Here is a 25655-nt window from a genome sequence, read left to right as displayed (position 1 = left end):
TATTATACTCTACTGGACACACACACACACACTGGACTCTATTATACTCTACTGGACACACACACACACACACACACACACTGGACTCTATTATACTCTACTGGACACACACACACACACTGGACTCTATTATACTCTACTGGACACACACACACACACTGGACTCTATTATACTCTACTGGACACACACACACACACTGGACTCTATTATACTCTACTGGACACACACACACACACTGGACTCTATTATACTCTACTGGACACACACACACACACACACACTGGACTCTATTATACTCTACTGGACACACACACACACACTGGACTCTATTATACTCTACTGGACACACACACACACACTCACACACACACTCACACACACACACACACACACACACACACACACACACACAAACACACACACATTTACATTTACATTTAGTCATTTAGCAGACGCTCTTATCCAGAGCGACTTACAGTAAGTACAGGGACATTCCCCCAAGGCAAGTAGGGTGAAGTGCCTTGCCCAAGGACACAACGTCAGTTGGCATGACCGGGAATCGAACTGGCAACCTTCAGATTACTAGCCCGACACCCTCACCGCTCAGCCACCTGACTCCCCCACTGTGTGTGTGTGTGTACACACACACACTCACACAAACACACACACACACGCACACACTCACTCACACACACACACACACACACACACACACACACACACACACACACACACACACCCTCCACTATGCGCTCCTTGTACCTGGCAGACCCTGTCGGTGTGGCTGCTGCATTGGGCCACTAGGAAGAACCCCGGGGGGCAGATGGTGCAGCTCTCACAACGAGGCCCTCCGGTGGAGACGCTGCAGAACTGCTCCTCTGCACAGCCTCCACAGCCCTGCAGGGGGGCGCCCCACCTCCATCACACTGGCCTGCATGTCCACCTCACACATCACACACGGAGGGGGTTAGGACGTGGGTGTGTGTGGTACCTGGTGTGTGTGTGTGTGTGGTACCTGGTGTGTGTGTGTGTGTGTGTGGTACCAGGTGTGTGTGTGTGTGTGTGTGTGGTATCTGGTGTGTGTGTGTGTGTGTGTGGTACCAGGTGTGTGTGTGTGTGTGTGTGTGGTACCAGGTGTGTGTGTGTGTGTGTGTGTGGTACCTGGTGTGTGTGTGTGTGTGGTACCTGGTGTGTGTGTGTGTGTGTGTGTGTGTGGTACCAGGTGTGTGTGTGTGTGTGTGTGTGGTATCTGGTGTGTGTGTGTGTGTGTGTGTGTGGTATCTGGTGTGTGTGTGTGTGTGTGGTACCAGGTGTGTGTGTGTGTGTGTGTGTGGTACCAGGTGTGTGTGTGTGTGTGTGTGTGGTACCAGGTGTGTGTGTGTGTGTGTGTGTGGTATCTGGTGTGTGTGTGTGTGTGGTACCTGGTGAGCAGCGTAGCCCTGCTGTGTGTGGCGTGCTGCAGCCTGGGTCCTCATGGAGTCCAGCTGGCTCTCTAGCTCCCCCTGCAGGCTGAGGAAGTTCAGCTGCTTAACGCTCTCCAGCAGCTGTGTGTACTGCTCCTTCACCTGGGGGCAACAGTGGGGCATCAGGGCTGGGTTCACAATCCCCTTCCCCCCTCCCATCTCACTTCTTGTCCACCAGCCCCACTCTATCCTCCCCCAGCCCCCCCTCTTCCAGACCTGGGTCATCTGCTGAAACATGCGGTCCTGTTGCTCAAGGATGTCCTTCTGGTGGCTGAGCAGCGCCCCCTGCTGGTGGCTGAGGGTGCTGCTGCAGCTGGTGCATGTCCTCCTGCTGGCTGCGCAGGGAGCCCAGAAGCTGCTCCTGATCCTGGGACAGCCTCAGCTGCAGAACCAACGCATCCTCTGACGACGCCTCGTTAGAACCTGGGGGAGGGCCGGGGAGTAGGGGCGGGGAGGGTAGGGGTGGGGGAGAGGAGGGGTGGGAGGGGGGGGGAAGGGTGGGGAGGGGAGGGTGGGGAGGGTGGGGGGGGCGAAGGGTGGGGAGGGGCGGGGCGGGGAGGGGAGGGGGGGGAGGGGCGGGGAGGGGAGGGGAGGGGGGGAGGAGGGGGAGGGGCGAGGAGGGGCGGGGAGGGGAGGGGTGGGGAGGGGAGGGGGGGGGGGAGGGGGAGGGGCGAGGAGGGGCGGGGAGGGGGGGAGAGGAGGGGCGGTGAGGGGTGGGGAGGGAGGAGAGGGGTGGGGAGGGGAGGGGGGGGGGAGGAGGGGGAGGGGTGGGGAGGGGAGGGGAGAGGAGGGGCGGTGAGGGGCAGGGAGGGGCGGGGAGGGGCGGGGAGGGGAGGGGAGGAGAGAGGAGGGAGGGGAGGGGGGGGAGAGGGATAGAGAAGGTATGTTGGGCTATTTAAGTACAAACAATTATAGAAAGTTCCCATAGTTACTTAGACAGTCTACACCCTGACAAGACCCCTCTAAATGTTGGGTGGATCTGACATCACCTGGCTTGATGTCACATGTCAGCTGTATCCCCAGCGGAGAGGCTCCACGCTCCGGCGCCAGCTCCGGGAATTCACCCAGAAACTGCGCTGCTCTGTCCGTCACGTGGACCGGGGACGGCCGCTCCCTCCCTGCTGGGGCAGGGTCCTCGCAGGTTCCCCCTCTGCACCCCGGGTGGAACACCTCGGCGGTGACGGTTCTGGGGTTGAGTCTCTTGGTTCCACCCGCCGCCGTGCCTGCCGCCGTGCCCGGGTGAATGACGGTGTACGGCACGGCCGCACTTTGCCGTTGATTCCTCGTGTGGGCGTCCAGGTAAACGGGACGGACTCGTCCAGGAGAGTGTCTACCATGGACGTCGGGTGTGGACTGTCTCGGCACCGCTTCCCTGCGCCCCTGGCAGTGCGCTCCCACGCACGCTGTGCTCCAGTCGTCGGGCGGAAAACAGTGAGATCCGCGGCATATCTCCAGCTTCCCTCCAACCCCGCTGAAAAGCGTCGTCGTGAAACCCAACAGAAACGCAACAGTCACTACAGACATGTTTTGTAAAGACCGTGGAGTCAGATATACTGTGTAGGTACGACTCATCCAATGTTCGAGAATTTAGACCCACGACACGTCCGTTTTACGCATCCTCACTCTAAACCCCGTCCGCTGAGTCTCGATCAGTCTTTCTTCTTTTTACAGTTAAAGAAAACAATTAACAGATTATCTCAAGGCCTCTTCGCTGAGACGAGTGAAACCGTTCAAACAGTTGCCCGTGCTCCTCTTGTGCCCACGGTTACTGCTCGCCTCTGTTCCGATGTCGAGATCGGTCCACATGTGGCATTCCAGCGGCTTAATTGGCTCCAGGTTTCCCCCGTGGTCTAGAATTAACCCGTAGCTCTCCCGGACATGCCACAGAGTCGAGTCATAAGCTATTCCACCGACGCCATGTTACATACGGTGGATGTTTAGCATATTTTTGATCTATGTGAGTTGTAATGTTTAGATCTGGCTGGCTTGTGGCGGGATGTGAATTGCGCCCTGGGGAGAGAAAGGAATCAATTTGGACAGAATGAAAGAAGAGGGAGAGAGAGAGAAAAAGAGGAGAGGGGTCGAAAGAGCAGAGAGGGAGAGAGGATGGGAGGGAGGTAAAGGAGAGAGGGAGACAGAGAGAGACAGAGAGAGATGGATGAGGAGGAGGAGGAGAGATGGGGTCTCCGCTAGGAATAGAACAGTCTGGAAACTCTTCCAGGTTTCTGGTGACCAGACGTGTCCAGCGGTCTAACATCAAGTTCCATTCATGCGTAAAAACGCGTCGAGATAAAACGCCTCTTGGGGGACCAGGCAGTTAACGGTAATCCTCATTTTAAACCAGAGTAAACTAGAGAGAATTAAAGTTTAAATTACATATCGTTTTTTTTTCTCTCTGAGGCATGTGGAGTTTTAACGAGGCAAACGTAAATGAAATCCTTGACGCCAGCTTCAGATCCGAGGGGTGGGCGGCTTTGATCTTCCCGCCTCTTTCAAGAGAGGAACCCACATATTTGAATCATAAAACCAGTATAACTCCAGACCAGCCTTGTTTAATGTACACTTTCATTACCAAACCCTCCTCCTCTCCTTGCCCCTTCTCCTCCTCTCCTCTCCTCCTCCTCCTTTCCTCTCCCCTCTTCTCCTCTCCTCACCCCCTCTGCTCACTCCCTCCTTGCTTCTGGGAAGTTATTTGTACTTCAGTTCATGTCACACTCTTAGACCACACACACCACAACACACACACACAATCATACAGACACACTACACACGCAGAAAGACAAGCACACACTAATACATGTGTATCGACTTCCTCCCAGAACAGGAAGTCCAGCCCAATGAGCAGAGAGCAGAGCTCATTCTGCTCATTGCCTGTCCAACGACAGAAGAGCAAGGTGCACTGGACCAAGACACACTCACACACTTGCAGAACTCTCTATTAGACTGTTGATTGGGATAACAGCAGTGGTAAGTACTACAGTGTGTGTGAGAGAGCAGACTGACTACAGGCATGCGTGAGTGTGTGTATGAGTGTGTGTGTGTGTGTTTCTGCATCACTGTTCATGACTTCAGGTGCCTATAGATCAACAGCCTTATCGGTCTTGCTGAGGATCAACACGTGAGGACTGTCTGCTGTGTCTGCTGTGTCTGTTGTGTGTCTGCTGTGTCGGTTGTGTGTCTGCTGTGTCGGTTGTGTCTGCTGTGTCGGTTGTGTGTCTGCTGTGTCGGTTGTGTCTGCTGTGTCTGTTGTGTGTCTGCTGTGTCTGCTGTGTCTGCTGTGTCTCTGCTGTGTCTGTTGTGTGTCTTATGTGTCTGCTGTGTCTGCTGTGTCTGCTGTGTCTCTGCTGTGTGTCTGCTGTGTCTCTGCTGTGTGTCTGCTGTGTCTGCTGTGTCTGCTGTGTCTGTTGTGTGTCTGCTGTGTCTGCTGTGTCTGCTGTGTCTGTTGTGTGTCTGCTGTGTCTGTTGTGTCTGCTGTGTCTGCTGTGTCTGCTGTGTCTGTTGTGTGTCTTATGTGTCTGCTGTGTCTGCTGTGTCTCTGCTGTGTGTCTGCTGTGTCTGCTGTGTCTCTGCTGTGTGTCTGCTGTGTCTGCTGTGTCTGCTGTGTCTGTTGTGTCTGCTGTGGGAGTGAGTGAGAGAGAGGTAGAGAGAGAGAGAAGGAGAGAGGTAGAGAGAGAGAGGGAGAGAGGTAGAGAGAGAGAGGGAGAGAGGTAGAGAGAGAGAAGGAGAGAGGTAGAGAGAGAGAGGGAGAGAGGTAGAGAGAGAGAGGGAGAGAGGTAGAGAGAGAGAGGGAGAGAGGTAGAGAGAGAGAGGGAGAGAGGTAGAGAGAGAGAGGGAGATAGCCCTCCAGAGAGTGTTGTGTTGAAGACAGAACAGTGTGAGCTGGACAGTAGTGAAACACTGCAGCAACATTTTCACTTCCAGATGAAACTTGTACTGCCTCCCCTGTAGCCTTCCTGCCTCCCCTGCCTCCCCACTGCCTCCCCTGTAGCCTTCCTGCCTCCCCTGCCTCCCCACTGCCTCCCCTGTAGCCTTCCTGCCTCCCCTGCCTCCCCACTGCCTCCCCTGTAGCCTTCCTGCCTCCCCTGCCTCCCCTGCCTCCCCTGTAGCCTTCCTGCCTCCCCTGCCTCCCCACTGCCTCCCCTGTAGCCTTCCTGCCTCCCCTGCCTCCCCTGTAGCCTTTCTGCCTCCCCTGCCTCCCCTGCCTCCCCTGTAGCCTTCCTGCCTCCCCTTCCTCCCCACTGCCTCCCCTGTAGCCTTCCTGCCTCCCCACTGCCTCCCCTGTAGCCTTCCTGCCTCCCCTGCCTCCCCACTGCCTCCCCTGTAGCCTTCCTGCCTCTCCTGCCTCCCCACTGCCTCCCCTGTAGCCTTCCTGCCTCCCCACTGCCTCCCCTGTAGCCTTCCTGCCTCCCACTGCCTCCCTGCCTCCCCACTGCCTCCCCTGTAGCCTTCCTGCCTCCCCTGCCTCCCTGCCTCCCCACTGCCTCCCCTGTAGCCTTCCTGCCTCCCTCTCCTCAGCCCGGAGAGGACGACCTGCTCACAACTGCACACAAACAAGAGAGAGAAGGAGGGGGAGGGGGATGAGAGGGAGATTGAAAGGGGGAGGAGAAAGAAAGAGTGAAAGATAGAGAGAGAGAGAGAGAGAGAGAGAGAGAGAGAGAGAGAGAGAGAGGGAGCTCTTGTGACAGGTCATTATTCAGGTGGTTAATCACAACACGGTCGGTGTTGATGGATTTGGAGGGTCAGACTGCCACATCTGGCCCACATGGAACAGCTCTGTACGACTGTTCTGACCAGGCCTCACACACACCACACACACACACCCTGCTACCAGCACACACCACACACACACAGCCTGCTACCAACACACACCACACACACCACACACACCCTGCTAGCAACACACACCACACACACCCTGCTACCAACACACACCCCAGCACAGCTTCTATCTACAATTTTAGAATAAGGTTCTAGAGTTTTGGGTCAAAGCCAACTGTCTGTCTATCTGTCTGTCTGACTGTCTGACTGTCTGACTGTCTGTCTGACTGTCTGTCTGACTGTCTGACTGTCTGACTGTCTGACTGTCTGACTGTCTGACTGTGTGACTGTCAAATCAAATCAAATCAAATTTATTTGTATAGCCCTTTTTACACGCAAGCATGTCACAGAGGGCTTCACATATTCCCATAGAACTGCCCCTCAACCAACCTAAACCCTCAAGGAAGACAAGGAAAAACTCCCAAAAAACTCTCAACAGGAGAAAAAATGGAAGAAACCTTGGGAGGAGCAAAGGACTGTGTGACTGTGTGACTGTCTGACTGTCTGTCTGACTGTCTGACTGTCTGACTGTCTGACTGTGCATTCATGTGTAGAGCGTGTGTGTGTGTGTTGATGTGTAGAGCGTGTGTGTGTGTGTTGATGTGTAGAGCGTGTGTGTGTGTGTTGATGTGTAGAGCGTGTGTGTGTGTTGATGTGTAGAGCGTGTGTGTGTGTGTTGATGTGTAGAGCGTGTGTGTATCTGAAGTGTACCTGCTTGTGTCCAGATGGAAGACGTGGACACTATCTTCACTGACCTGCTGGGTGAGATGGACCTCCTCACTCAGGTGAGTAGAGACTACATGTCCCATGACGCTTTAGTCATCAAGACCATCTCTCAACTGCATCTCCCATGATTTGTAGGAATGTAGGAATGTATTTAACTACAGATCCCATCATGCTTCAGTCATTTAAGCGTGGGCTCATCTCAAACTACAGATCACACAATGCATATTTCAGGAGTACAATCGCAGACAGTCTTGAACCTGCAACCTTTCAATCTGCAGTCAAATGCTCTAACCACTGAATTAGTTCAGTGGTTGGAGCCTAGAATTAGTTCCCTTCTGAGAAAGTCAGAAGACAATGTTCAGATTGTTTCAAACATCCACCATTTCTGCCAATGCTTGAATTACACAGTCGCAAGACTTACCTAGAACCAAGGTTTTATGCTTAGTTCAAACCTTCAAATCTCCTTCTCTCATTCTCCACCCCTCTGTCCCCCTCTCCGTCCTCTCAGAGTTTGGGGTCAGATGTCATCTCCAGAGATGTCATCAGCTCCATCGGCTTCTCCGACCTGAACGGTGAGAAAGAGGCTGAAGGTTTAAAGTTCAGGGTTCAAGGTTTAAAGTTCAGGATTCAAGGTTCAAGGTTTAGAGTTCAGAGTTCAAGATTCAGTTAAGGACTATGAGCCCACAGGAGGGTATCTCTCCAGGAGCAGGAGAGCGTTAGTCTAGTCTGTAGGAAACTGTCCCTTAGTCCCCACCATTTTGAATTCCCATGATCCTCTGTGGCAGAGTCTCTGCAGCAGTTGGAGGACCGTGATCTGGATGCTCTGATGGCTGACCTGGGGTCAGAGCTGGGGTCAGAGCTGGGGTCGTCCCAGGGGTCAGAGCTGGGGTCGTCTCAGGGGAGGCGCTCCGCAGGGGGGATGACCGGGCGGGAGGACAGCCAGTGGGGGGCTCTTCCTCCTCCCCCGCCGCCTCCCTCAAACATCTCCCCAGGACCAGGACCAGAACCAGGACCAGGACCAGGACCAGGACCTGGACCAGGACCAGGACCAGGACCAGAACCTGGACCAGGACCTGGACCAGGACCTGGACCAGGACCAGGACCAGGACCAGGAACAGGACCAGAACCTGGATTAGAAACAGGACCAGGACCAGAACATGGATTAGAACCAGGACTAGGAACGGGACCAGGAAAAGTCCTCTTTTCAGAGGTACTGTTCGCACTCCTTTTGTTTTATAAATTCATTAATTCATCCGTTAATCCGTTACCTCTTCTACCAGGCAGAGCAAGAGGCCCAGGCCAAAGCTGACAAGATCAAGCTGGCTCTGCAGAAGATCCAGCAGGCCAAGATCAGGAAGGTGAGAGAGAGATGAGAGCGATGAGAGAGAGATGAGAGAGAGATGAGAGAGAGATGAGAGAGAGATGAGAAAGCTAGAAGGAAAGAGAGAGTTTGAACAAATTAAGAGCTACAATGGTTCCCTGAAACATGTGTGTGTGTCTGCATGTGTGTGTGTCTGTGTGTGTGTGTCTGCATGTGTGTGTGTGTGTGTGTGTGTCTGCATGTGTGTGTGTGTGTGTCCAGCTGGTGGTGAGGGTGTTCCTGGAGGACGGCAGCTCCAAGACGCTGATGGTGGACGAGCGGCAGACAGTGAGACACGTTCTAGACGACCTATTTGAAAAGACGCACTGCGACCACAGCCTGGACTGGAGTCTGTGTGAGACCAACCCTGAACTGCAGGCGGGTGAGACACACACACACACAGACACGCACGTCAACACACGTGTAGACACACACACACGTGTAGACACACACACGTTTAGACACACACACGTTTAGACACACACACATGGATGAGTGTCAAGCGGTTGTTCCTGTCTCGTTCTAGAGCGGGGCTTCGAGGACCATGAGAAGCTGGTGGAAGCTCTCTGTTCCTGGACACGAGACAGCAGCAACACCCTCAGCTTCCTCAGAAGAACCAGCAAGTACTCCATCTTCACACAACCACAGGTGGGGAGAGGAGGAGGAGGGGAGGAGGGGAAGAAGAGGGGAGGAGGGATGAGGAAGAGGGGAGAGGAGATAGGAGGAGCGGTGAAGAGAACTTCCAGGAAGCACGTGACAGCGCAGATCTCTTCCAGGTGTTTTATCAGTGGAGAAAGAGCAACCAAGTCCTGAATGACAACAGTGAGAGGCAGAAGGACATCCTGCTGAAGGTGACACTCTGCTAACACACATCACACACACAGAGAGAGAGAGAGAGAGAGAGAGAGAGAGAGAGACAGAGAGAGAGAGAGAGAGAGAGAGAGAGAGTCATATACGTATACTATTGTTTACTTATCATTTGTCATTTAATCTGCTAGATAGACAGATACATAGACAAAACACACATGTATATACAATACAAAAAACTACTTTTTCATCTAACGAACCTTCCCTGTGTGTGTGTGTCTCCAGGAGAACTTTGAGGGAGGGCCAGTGAGGGTTCCAGACCTGGAGGGCCCCCTCTTCCTGAAGGAGGGTGGCAAAAAGTCATGGAAACAACGCTACTTCCTGTTGCGCCCTTCCGGAATATACTATGTTCCTAAGGGAAAGACCAAGGTAAACCGGAAGTGCTACACTAGCAGACAGGAAGTAGTATAGAAAACCAGGAAGTGTGTCTGCTAACCTAGTCTGTTGATTGGCTCCTAATCTGAGGTGTGTTTGTTTGTTTGTTGTTGTTTTGATTGTGTTTACTGCGCAGACATCCATGGACCTGGCTTGCCTCCTCCAGTTGGACCAAGTCAACATCTACACCACCTCAGACTACAGACAGAGATTCAAAGCTCCAACAGACCACTGCTTCATACTGAAGGTGACAGACAGACAGACAGACAGGCAGACAGACAGGCAGAAAAACAGGGAGACAGACAGCCAGACAGGCAGACAGACAGGCAGAAAAACAGGCAGGCAGACAGCCAGGCACATACTGTTACAAGTCATAGGACACACATTTATTTCCATCTATGAACTCATAATCTCAAAAAGTGGCTTTTGATTGTGAGGCTTGAAACTTCTTCAGGGTGTGAAAGTAACATATTCTTGTATGTGCACACAACCTCTATATATCTATCCCTCTAGCTATGTATATGCAGCTATAGACAGAGACAGAGTAGAGAGCTTCTGAAATAGAAGCCTGGTATCTGAGGTGTGGTTAGCTTGCTACCTGGTAAGCACAGACTCCACTCTGTGGGTGAAAGTGCAAAATTAACACTTTCTAACACATTAGAAATATGCTCTGTGGGGGACAGGAAGTGAGGCATGAAAGATGCTTTCACAGGAAGCAGAACTAGTGTGGTTCTCACATGGAGGGCGGAGATCGTGTACATCTTACACCCATCCCTGTGTGGGGCGACTTCACCAAATATGGAACTATATTTCATTTGCCCCTGTAAATATATACATTTAAAAATAAGATATATCAGTGGTGGACCTGTAAGAGGCTTACCTGTTCCAATGTATTATTAACATTTTTGAGATGCTATTGTATAATATAATATTACAAAGTACATTATTTATAGTATACATTATATATAGTTTATAAACATAATATCATAATAATATAAATATTATATATACAATATGTATGTATATTTTTAAGGGGTCAGTAAATATCTTGGGTTGTCTGAGTGACCAGTGAGTGTGACAGCCCCGGGCTCGCGGTACGTTGATTTGTCCTTCCCCCTTGGCCCCGCCCCTTCCCCTGGCCATGCTGACCCCTGACCTCTGACCCCCGCAGCACCCCAGGATTCAGAGGGAGTCCCGGTACGTGCGCTTCCTGTGTTGTGAGGACGAGCCCAGTCTGCTCCTCTGGGTCGCCTCCATCCGGGTCGCCAAGGTCACCTGACACGCTGACCCAATCAGGAGCAGGCATGACCTGTTCACACTCACATAGACACACACAGCGCACACACACATACATGCAAATACACATTTTTGCAGTCTGTAAATAGTCTGTTGTTTACACACTCCTGAATAATGAAGCAGCATGTTAGGTTTGTCCCCTGCAGTAGAGCTTGGTGTGTGTGATTGTTTTATAGTACGGGGCCGTCCTGTATAAGAGCTACCAGGCAGCACTGAAGACAGCCTCCACCTTCAGCTCCACCCCTCTCCTGACCTGCCTGACTGCCTCTGCCCCGACCACACCCTCCAGTCAGCCCAGAGGTGAGACAGAAGCACACACACTTACACACACACTCAGATCCACACAGGCACACACACTCAGATACAGACACACACACACACATATACTCAGATCCCCACACACATACATACACACACAGAACCAGACACACACTCAGATCCACACACACAGATCCACACACACTTACACACATACTCAGATCCCCGCACACACACACACACACACAGAACCAGACACACACACAGATCCAGACACACTTCCACACAAATTCACTCATATACATACACACGTGCTCAATAGCACTTACAACTCACCCACACACACACAACCTACGTTGTCTACTTCCGATTAACAGCAAGAAGAACCAATGAGGAGGCTTCACAGACCTGTCAATCAACTCCTATCTCCTCCTCCTCTCAAATCCAGCCAATGGCAGAAGACATCCAGGACGACTCAGTGCCTCCCCCTGACTTCAAGCCCCCGCCCCCTCCTGGGAGGGGCTCCAACAACGTTTAAGGGATCCCTGTTTTAGAACCTAGGGTGGCCCACATGGACGGAGTTATTAATGATATGACCATTAAGGGTGCAAGCTCCACCCGTCTGGGCTGGCCTGGGATGCAAAACCTGGAAGTAGGGGGAGAAAAGATAAGGTTGTTATACATTTTCCTTTAGTTAGAATTAGTGTTCACAGGAAAACATGCAGTTTAAATGGGACTGCGTTTTCCCATCTTGAAGCCCTTTAAATTAATGAAGTATTGTCGCCATCTAGGGGGCAGTCTGGGGAAGTACATGTGTTATGTGAGTGACAATAAACCTGTGCTTATGTATGTATTAAAAAGTGTGGAGTCGATGAATCTCAAGGAAGTTTATTACATGCAGCATGCTCGCAAGGAGACAAAAGCCATGGTGGTACAAAGTGGGTCTGCTAGCTTGTCTCCAAGCTAACCATTTAAACACAAAAAGTAACGCCACATCTCTCTGGACCTCTCATTATATAGACAGATATGAGGAACAATCCCCCCCAGAAGGTTGCCGGTTCGATTCTGGCTGTGAAAAATGACGTTGTGTCCTTGGGCAAGGCACTTCACCCTACTTGCCTCAGGGGAATGTTCTGTACTTACTGTAAGTCTCACTGGATAAGCAACAGTAAAATATTTCACAGACATGCCATAACAGGATGTCCCCTCCCAATCCTGAGTATAAAGAGAAACATCCTGTTATGTAATATCTGCCCCTTCTTTTTCCAGTACGTGGTCACTTGATTTCTTGTGTATAAAATTATCTCCTGTCTTTTGCTCTGTGTTTTCTGTGCCGTTCACTCTCTGCCAGGGCTGTCATGTGGATTTCCCATTCATTTGTAAACCACGTATTAAGATTGGACGCTACCGTTGAGCTGTGTTCATTCTCCTCCTGTTGAACTTCAACACGTCACCTGCACATCGTGCATCACAACCACCAACTTCAAATTCAACTTCTTCACATCGCAGAACTCAGCTGTGTAGTTAACCCGGCTCTCCAGATCAAGCTGTGTGTTTGTGCTGCTTTGGAAGAAGATGCCAAAGAAGATGTCTCACAAAGGTCCAATCTGTAAACTCGGTAGCCATGAGTTCTGCAAATGCTGTCTAAATGTGGCAACCCAAAAACGGTGTCCGGTTTACAAAGAGATTGTAAAGCATTTTGAAGATCTCAGTAAGACATTCCAGGTGGTAAGTAATATGTCATTATGTCAATATAAATCCTTATGTAACCAAAAAGGTGACATATTTTTGTCAGCTAGTGTTGTTTATATTCAAGTTTATTAAACATTTGTTGAACACAAAATATATATTCAGGGTGAATAAAATATTTTTGAAATGGTAAAGAGAAATGAGTGGATGTGTGTGTTACTGTCTTATGAGAGAGAGAGGTAAGACAGTAACACTCAATTAGAGCCACGAGTATCTAATTGAGAGCACGCCCCGAGGAATCTGTCTGATCATCAGCAACAAGACGTTTAAAAGATTAGGTCAAAGAGCTGGAACAGAGATGGATGTTGGTATGACAACCTCTTCACCTTCACATCTTTTATGACTTGAAGGGAATGAGTCGACTAAGATAGAAGCAAACGTATAGCTAAATCAATTGCGTTTAGCTTTTAAATGCAGTCATTTAATCGGTAATACAATTCTGCTGCAGAATCCCTGTCGACTGTGTTTGACTGGCTGGGGTTCAAAGTGCTGCTGTGTATGGATCAGAAGAAACAAGAGATCGAGAGAGTGGTGAAGGTAATCTCTCAGTTGAAAAAGATGTCCGATCCTGGTGGTGATCTGCAGTATCTGGCTGATCTGAAGCAGCTTGGTCTGTACGAGTACGTCAATGGAGAGTACGCTCCATTGAAGGACGTTCCACAACATGGTGATGCCTTCATCTGCTCCATCCTGTCCCATGGAGATGAGGGTGGTGTTGCAGGTGTTGACGACAAAGTGCTTCCCATAAACAATTTTCTCTCGCCATTCAACGGTGTGAACTGCCCAGCCCTCATCGGCAAGCCCAAGGTGTTCTTCATCCAGGCATGTCGGGGGAACCATCCCATGGGGGAAGTTAAGCAAGAGCCTGTCGATGGTGAAGCGGAACCATACTAAACCCTTGGGAGTTCCAGGAACCATCAGAGGCCGATTTCCTGATTGTCGAGGCAACCGTGCTGCATTATTTCTCCTACAGGAATTCACTTTCGGGGGCCTATTTCATCCAGGCTCTGTGTCACGAACTGATCTTACACTGCCCCAGGTATTAATTCCTCAGTAATCATTTTCCTTACATATCTGTGCCAATCCAAATTAAGGCTAGTTTTTTGTTAGTAGTGAGGTGTGTGAGTTAACTGTGTTTCTCTCTGCAGAGAAGACATCATGTACATCTTGACTGAAGTGAATGAAAAAGTGAGTGAAGGAAAAAATACACAGATCTCCGAACCCACTTTCACCCTGAGAAAGAGGCTGGTGTTTCCTGTTTCTCATCCATATCCCGGCAGGTCTGGATCAAACAGTTCCGGCTGTGTTCTTCAATGAAAGAACGCTCCCAAATCATATGCTCCTGTTTTCCTGTGACAATTTTGTCATTTTTACTTCCAAGTATCTTCCAAAACAGATTAAGTGTGCCCTAATGGTACATTATGTATTAATTTGACTTAGGATATTAAATATCTAGCATTTTGTACAAACATTTCTTTGTACTTGTACTGTAATCTGTAAGTACTTCATGCTTTGTTATCTGAATCACAAATAAAAGCATCAAAATTCACAGGTCTGTTTCCTGTTCTCCCAGGTCACCATGACAACCAGAAGAGACCGAGACCACAGGTTGTTTTCAAGAAATATATTAAATCAACTAAATGAATATAAACCTATTGTTCATTTTACAGCCATTCAACTTCACCATGGTAACAGCCATTCACATCATCATCAGCCTCCTTTACAGGAACACATTACAGTCTAACAGGACAGATTAAAAAGATGACTCACTGTGCAGTTCACTGTGGCAGCAACTGGCCAGGTTCACTGTAGGAAAGTCCATATGTACTTACAAGTACCTCATATAATCCAAACTGTATGGACTGTGTTGTAATCCAGACTAAACATTATACAGTGAGTTCATAGGTTGATTCTTAGTGCAGTAAATTAATGTAGCTATGCAGAATGCACTTCAGGGTGGTGTCAGTCATTAACACGCTTTAGGCAAAAGTTAAAGATGACATAATTTATCTTGTTGATATCAGAACCGATTGTTTTATGTAACCATAGAAACCCTGTTGTAGGCACAACATGGGAGGTAAGGCTAGCTTCTCAGCACAGTATCTGTTTAAATACACACACACACACACACACACATACACAACATCCTCTATGACACAGGTGAGCTGGTTCCTTCTTGACCCTGGTGACCTCCAACTCTTGACCCCTAGCTCTACTTAGCAGGTGGTAGGTCAGCCAATCAGAGGCCAACATGGCGATGAGAGACCACATTGCAGTCTGCTTCGTGTGAGACTAGGAAGCTAGGCTAGGAGGCTAGAAAGCTAGACTAGGAAGCTAGGCTAGGAAGCTAGGCTAGGAGGCTAGGAGGCAAGGCTAGGAAGCCAGGCTAGGAGAAACTGCTAGGAAGCTAGGCTAGGAGGCTAGACTAGGATGTTACGCTAGGATGCTAGGCTAGGAGGCTAGACTAGGATGTTACGCTAGGATGCTAGGCTAGGAGGCTAGACTAGGATGTTACGCTAGGATGCTAGGCTAGACTAGGATGTTACGCTAGGATGCTAGGCTAGGGATCAAGGCTCGGATGCTCAGCTAAGGACCAAGGCAAAGAAGCCAGGCATGTAGGTTTAATGGCACAGGTCTGGGGGAATGATCTGAGCAACAGGAGAGGCGCCCCCCGGAGGTTAAACCAGTCATCACACAGTGGCTCTACAGTCCAACTTGTTAGGACGGCTCTGATTGGAAGGTCTGTCTACGGTACCTTGTTAGGAGGGCTCTGATTGGGAGCTCTGACTGTGCTGTGGAAGCTTTATGTAATACAGTAACATTCAGACACCTCTCTCTCTCTCTCTCTCTCTACACCCCCCCTTTCTCTACAGTATGTGTGATGAGGTGCTGGACAACGGTCGTTAGGATCCAAACTCCACCGTCTCCTTGGTGATGGGTCTGAACTCGTAGTGGCCCCGCCCATCCATGTGCAGATAGAACTGGGGACAGGAAGTTACAAACATTACTTCCTGTCAAAGGCCTCAAAGCAAACCTATATCCCAGTAGAGAAAAATCGGCCAATCAAACTGCAGCTATCATTACTACTAGCTCCTGGTGTGATGAACAGGAAGTAGATCTGTCATGCGAAACATCTGGCAACACCTGCCTCAAGAATGAGACAGGAAGTAGGAGACAGGAAGTAGTAGACAGGAAGTAGATGTTCCTACCTCGTGGTGCTTCCATAAGGACTTCCTGTGTGACACGGTGAAGAGTGTGATCCCCACCTGGGCCAGAGAACAGGAGGACGTCAGACAGGTGAGGTGTTAGGATGGGTTAGGTGCACTTCTATGAGAGGTCAGGCTAGGGTCAGTTATCTAGACGACTGTGACTGTTGACATCATCCTACAAATACTTTGTGTGTATGTGTGTGTGTATGTGTGTGTGTGTGTGTATGTGCATGAGGCTGCGTGTGTGTGTGTGTGTGTGTGTGTGTATGTGCATGAGGCTGCGTGTGTGTGTGTGTGTGTGTGTGCATGAGGCTGCGTGTGTGTGTGTGTGTGTGTGTATGTGCATGAGGCTGCGTGTGTGTGTGTGTGTGTGTGTGCATGAGGCTGCGTGTGTGTGTACTGTACCTTCCTACAGTGGCTGTATATGTAGTCCTCTACATCCACACTGACAGCACTGGTGCATTCATCCAGGATGGCAAACTGGGGCTTGTGGTAGAACAGCCTGGCCATCTGCACAGTAAACAACAACACATGACTACTGCAGGTAAACAACAACACATTATTACTGCAGGTAAACAACAACACATGACTACTGCAGGTAAACAACAACACATGACTACTGCAGGTAAACAACAACACATGACTACTGCAGGTAAACAACAACACATTACTACTGCAGGTAAACAACAACACATTTATTCACTACACACTCAGTAGCAAGATAGAATACGCCACAGAGAACAACACATACACACACCCCTCCCCCACACTTACAGCCATCCTCTGCTTCTCTCCTCCACTGAGCACGTCCATCCAGTCCTGGACTGAGTCCCAGCTGGCCTCTCTATCCAGGATGTGGCCCAGCTGCACGTTATCCAGGTACTCCTTCAACACCTGGTACACACACACACAGCACAGGTCGTTACACACACTGCACAGGGTATACTCACATACATCACGTACAGAGAGACAGGCATTCAGACAGACAGGCAAAAACACAGACAGATTGGCAGACAGGTCACCTGGTCTGAAATCCCTTTCCTCCTCTGGTCCTGGACAGTGTCGGGGTAGATCACCTGGTCTCGCAATGATCCCAGCGTCATGTAGGGCCTCTACACACACACACACACACACACACACACACACACACACACACACACACACACACACACACACACACACACACACACACACACACACACACACACACACACACACACACACACACACACACACACACACACACACACACACACACACACACACACACACACACAGAGTTGACAGATTTAGTAGGTGTCAATGTCACTAGGAGAGGAGAGGGAGATGGAGAGGGAGATGGGATATGCAGGTATTTTTACCTGGGGGACGTAGAAGAGCTTCCCTCTCTCAGGCTTCGTCAGACGACCTCCAAACAGGGGCCACAGCTGACACACACACAGGTGAGTTGAAAACACAAAATGAAAAACACACAACCTGTGAGAAAAAGAGGTGTGTGTGTGTGTGTGGCCCCTCACCTCCCCCAGGACTCTGAACAGAGAGCTCTTCCCACAGCCGTTGGGTCCACACACCAGCACATTGGTGCCTGAACGCACCTGCAGGGGGCGACAGAGACAACAGCATCAGGAGCAGCCCACACATGACCTGCCCAGCCAGCAGAGAGCAGCCCACACATGACCTGCCCAGCCAGCAGAGCAGGGGCAGGACCACGTATGACCATAACTAGTTAGACCATGGATGACCATAGATAGTTAGACCATGGATGACCATAACTAGTTAGACCATGGATACCCATAGATAGTTAGACCATGGTTGAAGTCAGGACAAGCCATGAGACACTGAGAATGTGGTTGCCATGGTGAGAGCATGGTTGCCATGGTGAGGGTCTCACCTCGAAGCTGAGGTCTCTGATGAGGATGTCTCCGTTGGGTGTGGCCAAGGGAGTGTGTTCAAACCTGCACACACACACAGACATACACACAGACATAGACACAGACATACACACAGACACGAGATGGAGGGATGAAGAGTGGATGGTGATGTGAGGATGAATTAATGGATTTAGCAGACATTTTTATCCAAAACGATGTCCAGTACAGGGGGAATGTGAACCTGTGATCTCCAGTCAAGTGCTCTAACCACTGAGCTATACTCATCCCCATGAATTAATGAATTATAGATGGAGAGATGGATGAAGGGTGTTTCTACCTCGGTGGTGTTTCTACCTCGGTGGTGTTTCTACCTCGGTGGTGTTTCTACCTCGGTGGTGTTTCTACCTCAGTGGTGTTTCTACCTGATGATCCTGTCAGCGTGGATGATCTCCCCACTTCCTGGTACCAGCGTGAGTCTGTCCAGCAACTCATGATCTGTCAACACAAATATGTCAACACAAACATGTCAACAAACCCTAACCCAGGGAAGCAAACACAACAAGAACCAGCGACACACACACACTCACTTCTGCCCTGCTGGGACACCATGGTCCTCACATATTTCCCTGAGTTCAGCTCCTTTAGGACCTGCATGATCTCTGTGATGCGAGCAGTGAACCTGGAGAGCAGAGAGGAAGAGAGGAGGGAAGAGAGGAGGGATGAGAGGGTCAGAGGAGAAGAGGAGGGATGAGAGGGAGTCAGAGGAGAAGAGGAAGAGAGGAGGGAAGAGAGCAGAGAGGAAGAGAGGAGGGATGAGAGGGAGTCAGAGGAGAAGAGGAAGAGAGGAGGGATGAGAGGGAGTCAGAGGAGAAGAGGAAGAGAGGAGGGATGAGAGGGAGTCAGAGGAGAAGAGGAAGAGAGGAGGGATGAGAGGGAGTCAGAGGAGAAGGGGAGTAGATGAGAAAAATAAATTGAGAGTAAAAGTACAGCAAGAGAGAACCAGATGAGTGAGTGAGAGAGAGAGAGACAGAGAGAGAGAGACAGAGAGAGAGGAGTAGAGGACGGTAGTGGTGTAGTTTACCCAGACAGCCTGCTCATCTCCCTGCCAGCCAGCACGATCCTTCCCAGGGCCTGAGACATGCTGAGCAGCATGCGCCCACTCTGGTAGTAGTCCTGGGGAGGGGTTACCAAAGAAACTGGGTAAGACAGAGACACACACACTCTCTCTCACTCTCTCTGTCTTTCTCCCTCACTCTCAATATCTCTCTCTCTCAAAGATACTTGGTAAGAGACTCAAATCAACAAACGCATTCTCTGTCTTTTTCTCTCTCTCCCTCTCTCTCATTCTCAATCCCTCCTCATCTCTCTCCCTCTCCATCTCACCTCCAGCAGTTCAGCATGCGTGCTGTGTAGATGGCGAGGGTGGGCGTGGTTTAGGAAGGGTCTGCTGACCACCAGGTAGCCAACCACGGTGGCGATATCTGTACAGGGAGAAGCCTCAGGTTAGTCAACATTCTACAGTACGTAAATAAGGAAGTGTTTAAGAGGACTGGCAGTTGATCTTATCAATAAATACAGTATCACAGTTTTAGTGTTGCAGCGGAGGATGGAGGAAGAGAGCTAGGAGCTAGGAGGCGAGGAAGGAAGGAGAGAGAGACTTAGTGGTAATAGGAGGAAGAAGAGGAAGAGGGGGAGGAGAAGGAGGGGGGGAGAAGGGGGAGGAAGAGCAAGAAGGGGAGGAGGAGATGGAAGAGGAAGAGGAGGAGGTAGAGGAGGAAGAGGAGCGCTCACACTTGGCGATGATGCTGTCCACAAAGCCCATGGAGAACCTGAAGATGATGAAGTTGTGCAGGTGATCCACCTGAGGGGAGGAAGGGACCATGTGATCATGGCAACCCATAACTTCATAAACCCACTTAGGAGGCAAGATTACACTACTCATGCCACCCAAGGACACCAAAACTACAGACCTGTCTCCAAGACAACAGATCAGTGTCCATGACTACAGACCGGTCTCCATGACTACAGACTTGTCTCCAGATCTCACCAGCTTGTGGAAGGTTGAATAGATGGTCTGCTTCTCCCTCAGGTTCCCATTGTAGAAGGCTATCTCCTCACTGTGGAGAGGAGGAACACATTAGAGGAGGGGAGGAGGAGGAGGAGAGGAGAGGAGAGGAGGAGAACAGCAGATAGTGACCTGTTGGTGATGAGTCGTGAGTTGACGTAGCGGTATTCTCCCTCATAGCGTTGCTCGGTAACGGTCATCTTGCCTATGGGCCTCCTGAGCCGGGTCAGCACCAGTCCAGAGAACACCAGGTAGGAGATCATACACACCGGACCCTGGGAGGACCACAACCAGGATCAGAACCAGGACCAGGATCAGAACCAGAACCAGGATCAGAACCAGGATCAGAACCAGAACCAGGATCAGAACCAGAACCAGGATCAGAACCAGGATCAGAACCAGAACCAGGATCAGAACCAGAACCAGGATCAGAACCAGGATCAGAACCTGGATCAGAACCAGAACCAGGATCAGGACCAGTGAGGAAGGGCAGGGTGAGGCAGGGCGAGCAGGGCAGGGCAGAGCTCACCTGGGCTCCGATGGCAGAGGTCAGTTTGAAGACGTACAGGCCGATGTCCAGAAGAGGCTGAGGAGCAGGAGGGAGAAACTAATCACACCATCACCACATAACACACCATAACCTTCACTGCATACCACACCATAACTACATAACCCTCACTATATAACACACCATAACCCTCACTATATAACACACCATAACCTTCACTGCATACCACACCATAACTACATAACCCTCACTATATAACACACCATAACCCTCACTATATAACACACCATAACCTTCACTGCATACCACACCATAACTACATAACCCTCACTATATAACACACCATAACCTTCACTGCATACCACACCATAACTACATAACCCTCACTATATAACACACCATAACCCTCACTATATAACACACCATAACCCTCACTATATAAAACACCATAACCCTCACTATAACACACCCTAACTTATCATGCTATTCACTACATAACACACCCTAACTCATCCTGCAACTCACTACATGTACCACGTAAACACAACATGCTTTCTACACTGAGGTGTGTGTGTATGTGTGTGTGTGTGTGTCACCTTGCTCAGGTTTGAGTACAGGTCCACCACACTGTTACAGAACCTCTCCACATCCTGTGTCAACAGCTGGTCTGGGTTGGCGATGCGGTTGTCAAGGTTACCCATCTTATAGTAGGTGTAGCCCCTGGAGACGAGACAGGTGATTGGAGGATGGGTTTGAGAGAAAGTGATTGACACATGCCTGGACCAATACTGGACAGCATGCAGAGAGCCGTGAGCCCAGTGTGTTTGCGAAAGGCCAAGGCTGGAATTAGCCGGGTTACTACAACTACTCAAGAGCATGATGTCATCAGAGCGCGCCAGAGGATGATGTCATCAGAGCGCGCCAGGCCTCAGCACTTACTGCAGGTACTGGTCGTAGAGGTGTTGGGTCAGGCGGACCCGGAAGCACAGCTTGAGCTCGTTCAGACCCAGCTTCAGGAAGTTGTTCACCAGGGAGATCTGGAACAGGAACACAGTCAGCAGGAGGTCTGCTCACTCGTGATGTCACTCGTGATGTCATTCAACATCTCGCTGAGGCAGTATTAATGCACCCAGAATTCCCACTAGAGATCTGAGTGTGTGTGTGTGTGTGTAAGGGGGGGGGGGGGCGGTATTATTCTATATATTATCTATATTATTCTATAACACAGGTATTCTAAATACAGGGTAGTGTAAAATGCAGGTATTCTAGAACACTAGACAAGTATTCTAGGCACAGAGTAACCTAAAGCAGGGTTAATCTAGAACATGGTCTACCAATGAACATCACAAGTCTGAAGAAACGCATAGTAAAGGAAGAGTCATCTGATGCTGCCTTGTTTATACCTTCCTGGAGGACGTCTCACAGACAGGAAGTCTCACCCAGACAGACAGACAAAGAGACAGACAGACAGGAAGACTCATTCACCCGGACAGAGAGACAGGTAGCTAGACTACACACTCTCCTGACCACCCATGACACACTGCTCCTCCTTAATCACGTGTAAGTATTGTTGTTAGTTAAACATGTTTAGTCATCACAGCTCATGTTGTTCTGTAGCTCACAGTTAGGCACCACAACAGACACAGAAGTAAAGAAAGTTTGACTTACAAACGGCATGACTTTAATTAAGTTGAACAAGAACCTCTTGAAATCTTTGGCTGAACGACCAATTATTGCACTGCAAACCAACATGCATAGAGTCAACACGCGCAAGGATGGACACACACACACACAGCAAACATGTTTATAATCAGGCTTTAAGCTCAGTGTTGCACAACTGAGGCATGGCTGCTTAGCGCCACCAGGACCCACCAGAGGCAGGACTAGAGGCAGGACCAGAGGCAGGACTAGAGGCAGGACCAGAGGCAGGACCAGAGGCAGGACCAGAGGCAGGACCAGAGGCAGGACCAGAGGCCTCCACACCACACAAAGGCCCTGGCTCTCCCTCCTCCACATCATCCTCTCTAGGTTGTTCTCAGTCGTTGTGACAAAGCACCACACATCTCAACAAGCACTCCCAGGAGGGGGTAGTGAGGCTAGCACTAGCCCAGGCAGCGTGCAGGGTTACTGGGCCGGCAGAGCAGGGGCACCTGGTACCCAGACTACAGCTTGGTTTACCCCAGGTATGACTGCGATATAGGAGTAAAAGTGCCTCTTGAACAGACTGACATCTCTGCTTATGATCCCGCTGCAGGGAGGAGGAGAGGAGCAGGTCACTGGCTGGGCTCTCACAGAGTTTCTGCATGTCAGTACGTGTGCATGGATTCATCTAGGCTGCATGTAGCCAGAATATGGATATAGCTGCAGTAATATTGTTTCTTTTTTTTCTAGAGCTGTGTGTTTGTGTGTGTGTGTGTGTGTGCGTGCGTAGGTGTGCGTGTCTGCTTGAGTGTGTGTGTGTCCTACCTTTCGATCATTGTGCCGTTCTGGATCATCCAGACGTCACAGTAAGTCCTGGTCACCAGCATGACTGCTATCAGGAGACAGTATCCTGACTGGGGAGAGAGGAGGCTTGGGTTAATATCACACACACACACGTATAGTCACCCACACACACACAAGTACACACTCCGTATAGTCTCACACACACCCATATATATATAGTCACACACACACACCTCCTTGCAGACGACCCTGGGGACCATGATCTTGATGATGTTCAGGATACGTGTGAAGAACACCTTATCCACCATGGTCCTCTCCTGTCGCCTGTCCTGCTGGACCACAACATCACATTATAACATCACCCATTACATCACATCACCCATCACAACACACATGATGCAAGCACACATACAGAGACACGAACACACACACACAATGACATAAAGTCATACTTACATTTTTGCTTTTCTCAGCCTCTGAAGGTCGCTTTCCCCTACACAGAACACAGACGAGTTCGTCACCCAAACTGGCCAGCTAGTTGTTCGGCTAACGTTCAAACGACGCTTTAGCACACATACTGACATTCAGAGTCTGAATGAATGTTGTTGGCTAACTGCCTAGCTAGCTAGCTGACTTAAGTAGTTGTGGTTTGCTGTATTAGTTGGTTGAATGAATCGCGACACGGTCAGTCACAGCAAGGTTATGCTCGTGTAAAAACACAAACTCTTCCGTTAATAATGTCACCGGGTTGTGAATATTCATGTTAGCTAGCTAGTCTGCTACTGTCTTAGTCTGTAACTCAGGCTGAAAGCTGCACTTGTTTAGCAGGTTTGACAGCTACAGTAGCACTAACAGCAAGATAGGCCACATCTGTGTGGCATTGTGACCTTTTAATAACTTTTTTCTCCTTTCGCGTAGCTGCACGTCTTTCAAAGTAAACTTACCCATTTAACTTGGCCGCTTGTCTCCTCCGCTTCAGAAGGTACAACAACAGTAATACACCACCGGCTATGGAAGAGTTTTTGGCTGTCAAATACTTACTGACCGCCGCCATCTTTCTACTTCTGTGTCTCAAAGTACCAGATTGCATGCTGGGAAAACAGGAAGCGGACCATATTAATGATCATGTTTGATTATTGATATCATTTATTTATTTATCTCTATGGTGTTCAAGAATGGTATAAATGTACACAAATGAAGATTTAGAACATTCCATTAAGAAAGTCTACAAGAGTATTAATATGTGTGCGCGTGTGTGTGTGTGTGTGTGCAGTTGTGCGTAAGTGCCTGTGTGTGTGTGTGAGGGAGTGCATTAATCAGTTCATGCGTGCATGTGTTTGTGAGTGTGTACATGTGTTTCAGTGCGTGCATGAATGGCATTTGTGTGTTCATGTGTGTGTGTGTGTGTGTGTGTGTGTGCTCCAACCATTCGGTCTCCCATCACACCATTGATCCCTCTGAATGTAGGACACTGCCAGCTGGAGCTCTGGTACTAGGAGGGAAGAGGCCAGACTCACCGCGCCCAGAGGAGAAGCACCCATCCTGGCCTCGGAGACCAGGGGCGAGACCCACCGCGCCCAGAGGAGAAGCACCCATCCTGGCCTCGGAGACCAGGGGCGAGACCCACCGTGCCCAGAGGAGAAGCACCCATCCTGGCCTCGGAGACCAGGGGCGAGACCCACCGCGCCCAGAGGAGAAGCACCCATCCTGGCCTCGGAGACCAGGGGCGAGACCCACCGCGCCCAGAGGAGAAGCACCCATCCTGGCCTCGGAGACCAGGGGCGAGACCCACCGCGCCCAGAGGAGAAGCACCCATCCTGGCCTCGGAGACCAGAGGCAGACCCTGCTCTGGTGAGTGGTACCTCCCTGACTGGGGGCAAGAGAAGGAGAAAAGGGGGGAGAAGGAGAGATGAGGGGAGGAGGAGAGATGAGGGGAGGAGGAGTAGGAGGAAGAGGAGAGATGTTTAATTGATGTGTTTGTCATAGTTGACAGGTGTAGCTCAATCAATGTAAGTTGCTTTGGATGAAAGTGTCTACAGAATGAATTCGTTATGGTGCTGTGCTACGGGTGCTGTGTGATGGGTGCTGTGTGACGGGTGCTGTGCGCCGGGTGCTGTGCGCCGGGTGCTGTGTGACGGGTGCTGTGTCACAGTGCTGTGTGACGGGTGCTGTGAGCCGGGTGCTGTGTGACGGGAGCTGTGTCACAGTGCTGTGTGACGGGTGCTGTGTTACGGGTGCTGTGTCACAGTGCTGTGTGACGGGTGCTGTGTGACGGGTGCTGTGTGACGGGTGCTGTGTGACGGGTGCTGTGTGCCGGGTGCTGTGTGTCCGTGTAGATGTGTTAGACATGCATGAGTCGATGTTGTTGACTGCAGTCACCATTGATCCAGCTCTCTCTGCCTGACCCAGATCAGCTGTGGTGATGTGACAACTAGCCCATTTCAAAGAGTTCACTGAACACCAGGAGTGTTTATATAGGTCTATGTCATGAGAGAGGGCCTGTCTAAACACTCAGTGTGTAAAATGAACCCTCCTGTTGTTCAATGAAATTTAGGATTTTGCTGTCAGTCTGCCTGTGGCCTGAGCACACATCTCCAGATCATCAAACACGGTGAGATCGAATGCAAGAGAGAATAGGATCAGT

At 50.1% G+C, this 25655-nt stretch overlaps 4 protein-coding genes across 6 annotated transcripts; 2 read left to right on the top strand and 2 right to left on the bottom strand.

Moving 5' to 3' along the window:
* Positions 1–787: 787 nt before the first annotated feature.
* On the bottom strand, positions 788–3260 carry LOC136959501 (uncharacterized). The gene is made up of 4 exons (XM_067253851.1): positions 2454–3260; positions 1681–1887; positions 1423–1566; positions 788–944 (listed from the first exon to the last, which is right to left on the bottom strand). Exons 1-2 carry the CDS (start codon positions 3034–3036, stop codon positions 1715–1717), a joined length of 756 nt encoding a protein of 251 aa, XP_067109952.1. The 5' UTR covers positions 3037–3260; the 3' UTR covers positions 788–944; positions 1423–1566; positions 1681–1714.
* Positions 3261–6992: 3732 nt separating this feature from the next.
* LOC136958770 (amyloid beta A4 precursor protein-binding family B member 1-interacting protein-like) lies at positions 6993–11988 on the top strand. The gene is made up of 12 exons (XM_067252870.1): positions 6993–7067; positions 7517–7580; positions 7794–8218; positions 8289–8366; positions 8591–8750; positions 8895–9016; positions 9145–9219; positions 9461–9604; positions 9747–9857; positions 10782–10880; positions 11083–11206; positions 11542–11988. Exons 1-12 carry the CDS (start codon positions 7008–7010, stop codon positions 11700–11702), a joined length of 1623 nt encoding a protein of 540 aa, XP_067108971.1. The 5' UTR covers positions 6993–7007; the 3' UTR covers positions 11703–11988.
* Positions 11989–13463: 1475 nt separating this feature from the next.
* LOC136958711 (caspase-8-like) lies at positions 13464–14429 on the top strand. Its single transcript, XM_067252793.1, is given in 3 exon segments — positions 13464–13802; positions 13805–13952; positions 14062–14429. Coding segments are annotated over 3 exon segments (648 nt in total). The 5' UTR covers positions 13464–13471; the 3' UTR covers positions 14231–14429.
* Positions 14430–14522: 93 nt separating this feature from the next.
* Positions 14523–24080, bottom strand: LOC136958710 (ATP-binding cassette sub-family D member 3-like). Of its 3 annotated transcripts, none has more exons than XM_067252792.1 (23): positions 23956–24080; positions 23468–23504; positions 23245–23340; positions 23033–23121; positions 22745–22814; positions 21506–21603; positions 21163–21286; positions 20588–20644; positions 20191–20333; positions 20041–20110; positions 19785–19854; positions 19377–19474; positions 19075–19166; positions 18581–18672; positions 18416–18488; positions 18014–18077; positions 17640–17717; positions 17484–17549; positions 17145–17234; positions 16897–17016; positions 16528–16632; positions 16123–16179; positions 14523–15894 (listed from the first exon to the last, which is right to left on the bottom strand). In XM_067252792.1, exons 1-23 carry the CDS (start codon positions 24063–24065, stop codon positions 15817–15819), a joined length of 1977 nt encoding a protein of 658 aa, XP_067108893.1. In that variant the 5' UTR covers positions 24066–24080; the 3' UTR covers positions 14523–15816. The 3 variants fall into 3 exon arrangements, with proteins under 3 accessions (XP_067108893.1, XP_067108892.1, XP_067108891.1); XM_067252791.1 differs by lacking the exon at positions 22745–22814 and adding an exon at positions 22235–22304; XM_067252790.1 differs by lacking the exons at positions 23468–23504; positions 23956–24080 and having other exon boundaries at positions 23033–23117; positions 23245–23320.
* Between the last annotated feature and the right edge of the window lie 1575 nt (positions 24081–25655).

The sequence above is a fragment of the Osmerus mordax genome, chromosome 16 (assembly GCF_038355195.1).
Source record: "Osmerus mordax isolate fOsmMor3 chromosome 16, fOsmMor3.pri, whole genome shotgun sequence".
Lineage (NCBI taxonomy): Eukaryota > Metazoa > Chordata > Actinopteri > Osmeriformes > Osmeridae > Osmerus > Osmerus mordax.
Note: the sequence above shows the minus strand (reverse complement) of the source record. Positions and strands in the feature narration are given on the sequence as shown.

Bases quoted from the DNA above. Each gene is read 5' to 3' on its own strand.
- LOC136958710 (XM_067252792.1), bottom strand. From the start codon at position 24,065: ATGGCGGCGGTCAGTAAGTATTTGACAGCCAAAAACTCTTCCATAGCC. The intron at 23,122-23,244 runs GTGTGTGTGTGT...CTCTCTCCCCAG, and splicing joins CCAGGGTCGTCTGCAAGGAG to TCAGGATACTGTCTCCTGAT. The intron at 18,489-18,580 runs GTGAGTGTGTGT...TTGTGTTGACAG, and splicing joins GGTGTCCCAGCAGGGCAGAA to ATCATGAGTTGCTGGACAGA.
- LOC136958770 (XM_067252870.1), top strand. From the start codon at position 7,008: ATGGAAGACGTGGACACTATCTTCACTGACCTGCTGGGTGAGATGGAC. The intron at 7,068-7,516 runs GTGAGTAGAGAC...CCGTCCTCTCAG, and splicing joins AGATGGACCTCCTCACTCAG to AGTTTGGGGTCAGATGTCAT. The intron at 10,881-11,082 runs GTCACCTGACAC...ATTGTTTTATAG, and splicing joins CCTCCATCCGGGTCGCCAAG to TACGGGGCCGTCCTGTATAA.
- LOC136959501 (XM_067253851.1), bottom strand. From the start codon at position 3,036: ATGAGTCGTACCTACACAGTATATCTGACTCCACGGTCTTTACAAAAC. The intron at 1,888-2,453 runs GTGATGTCAGAT...GCCCTCCCCCAG, and splicing joins GACATGTGACATCAAGCCAG to GTTCTAACGAGGCGTCGTCA.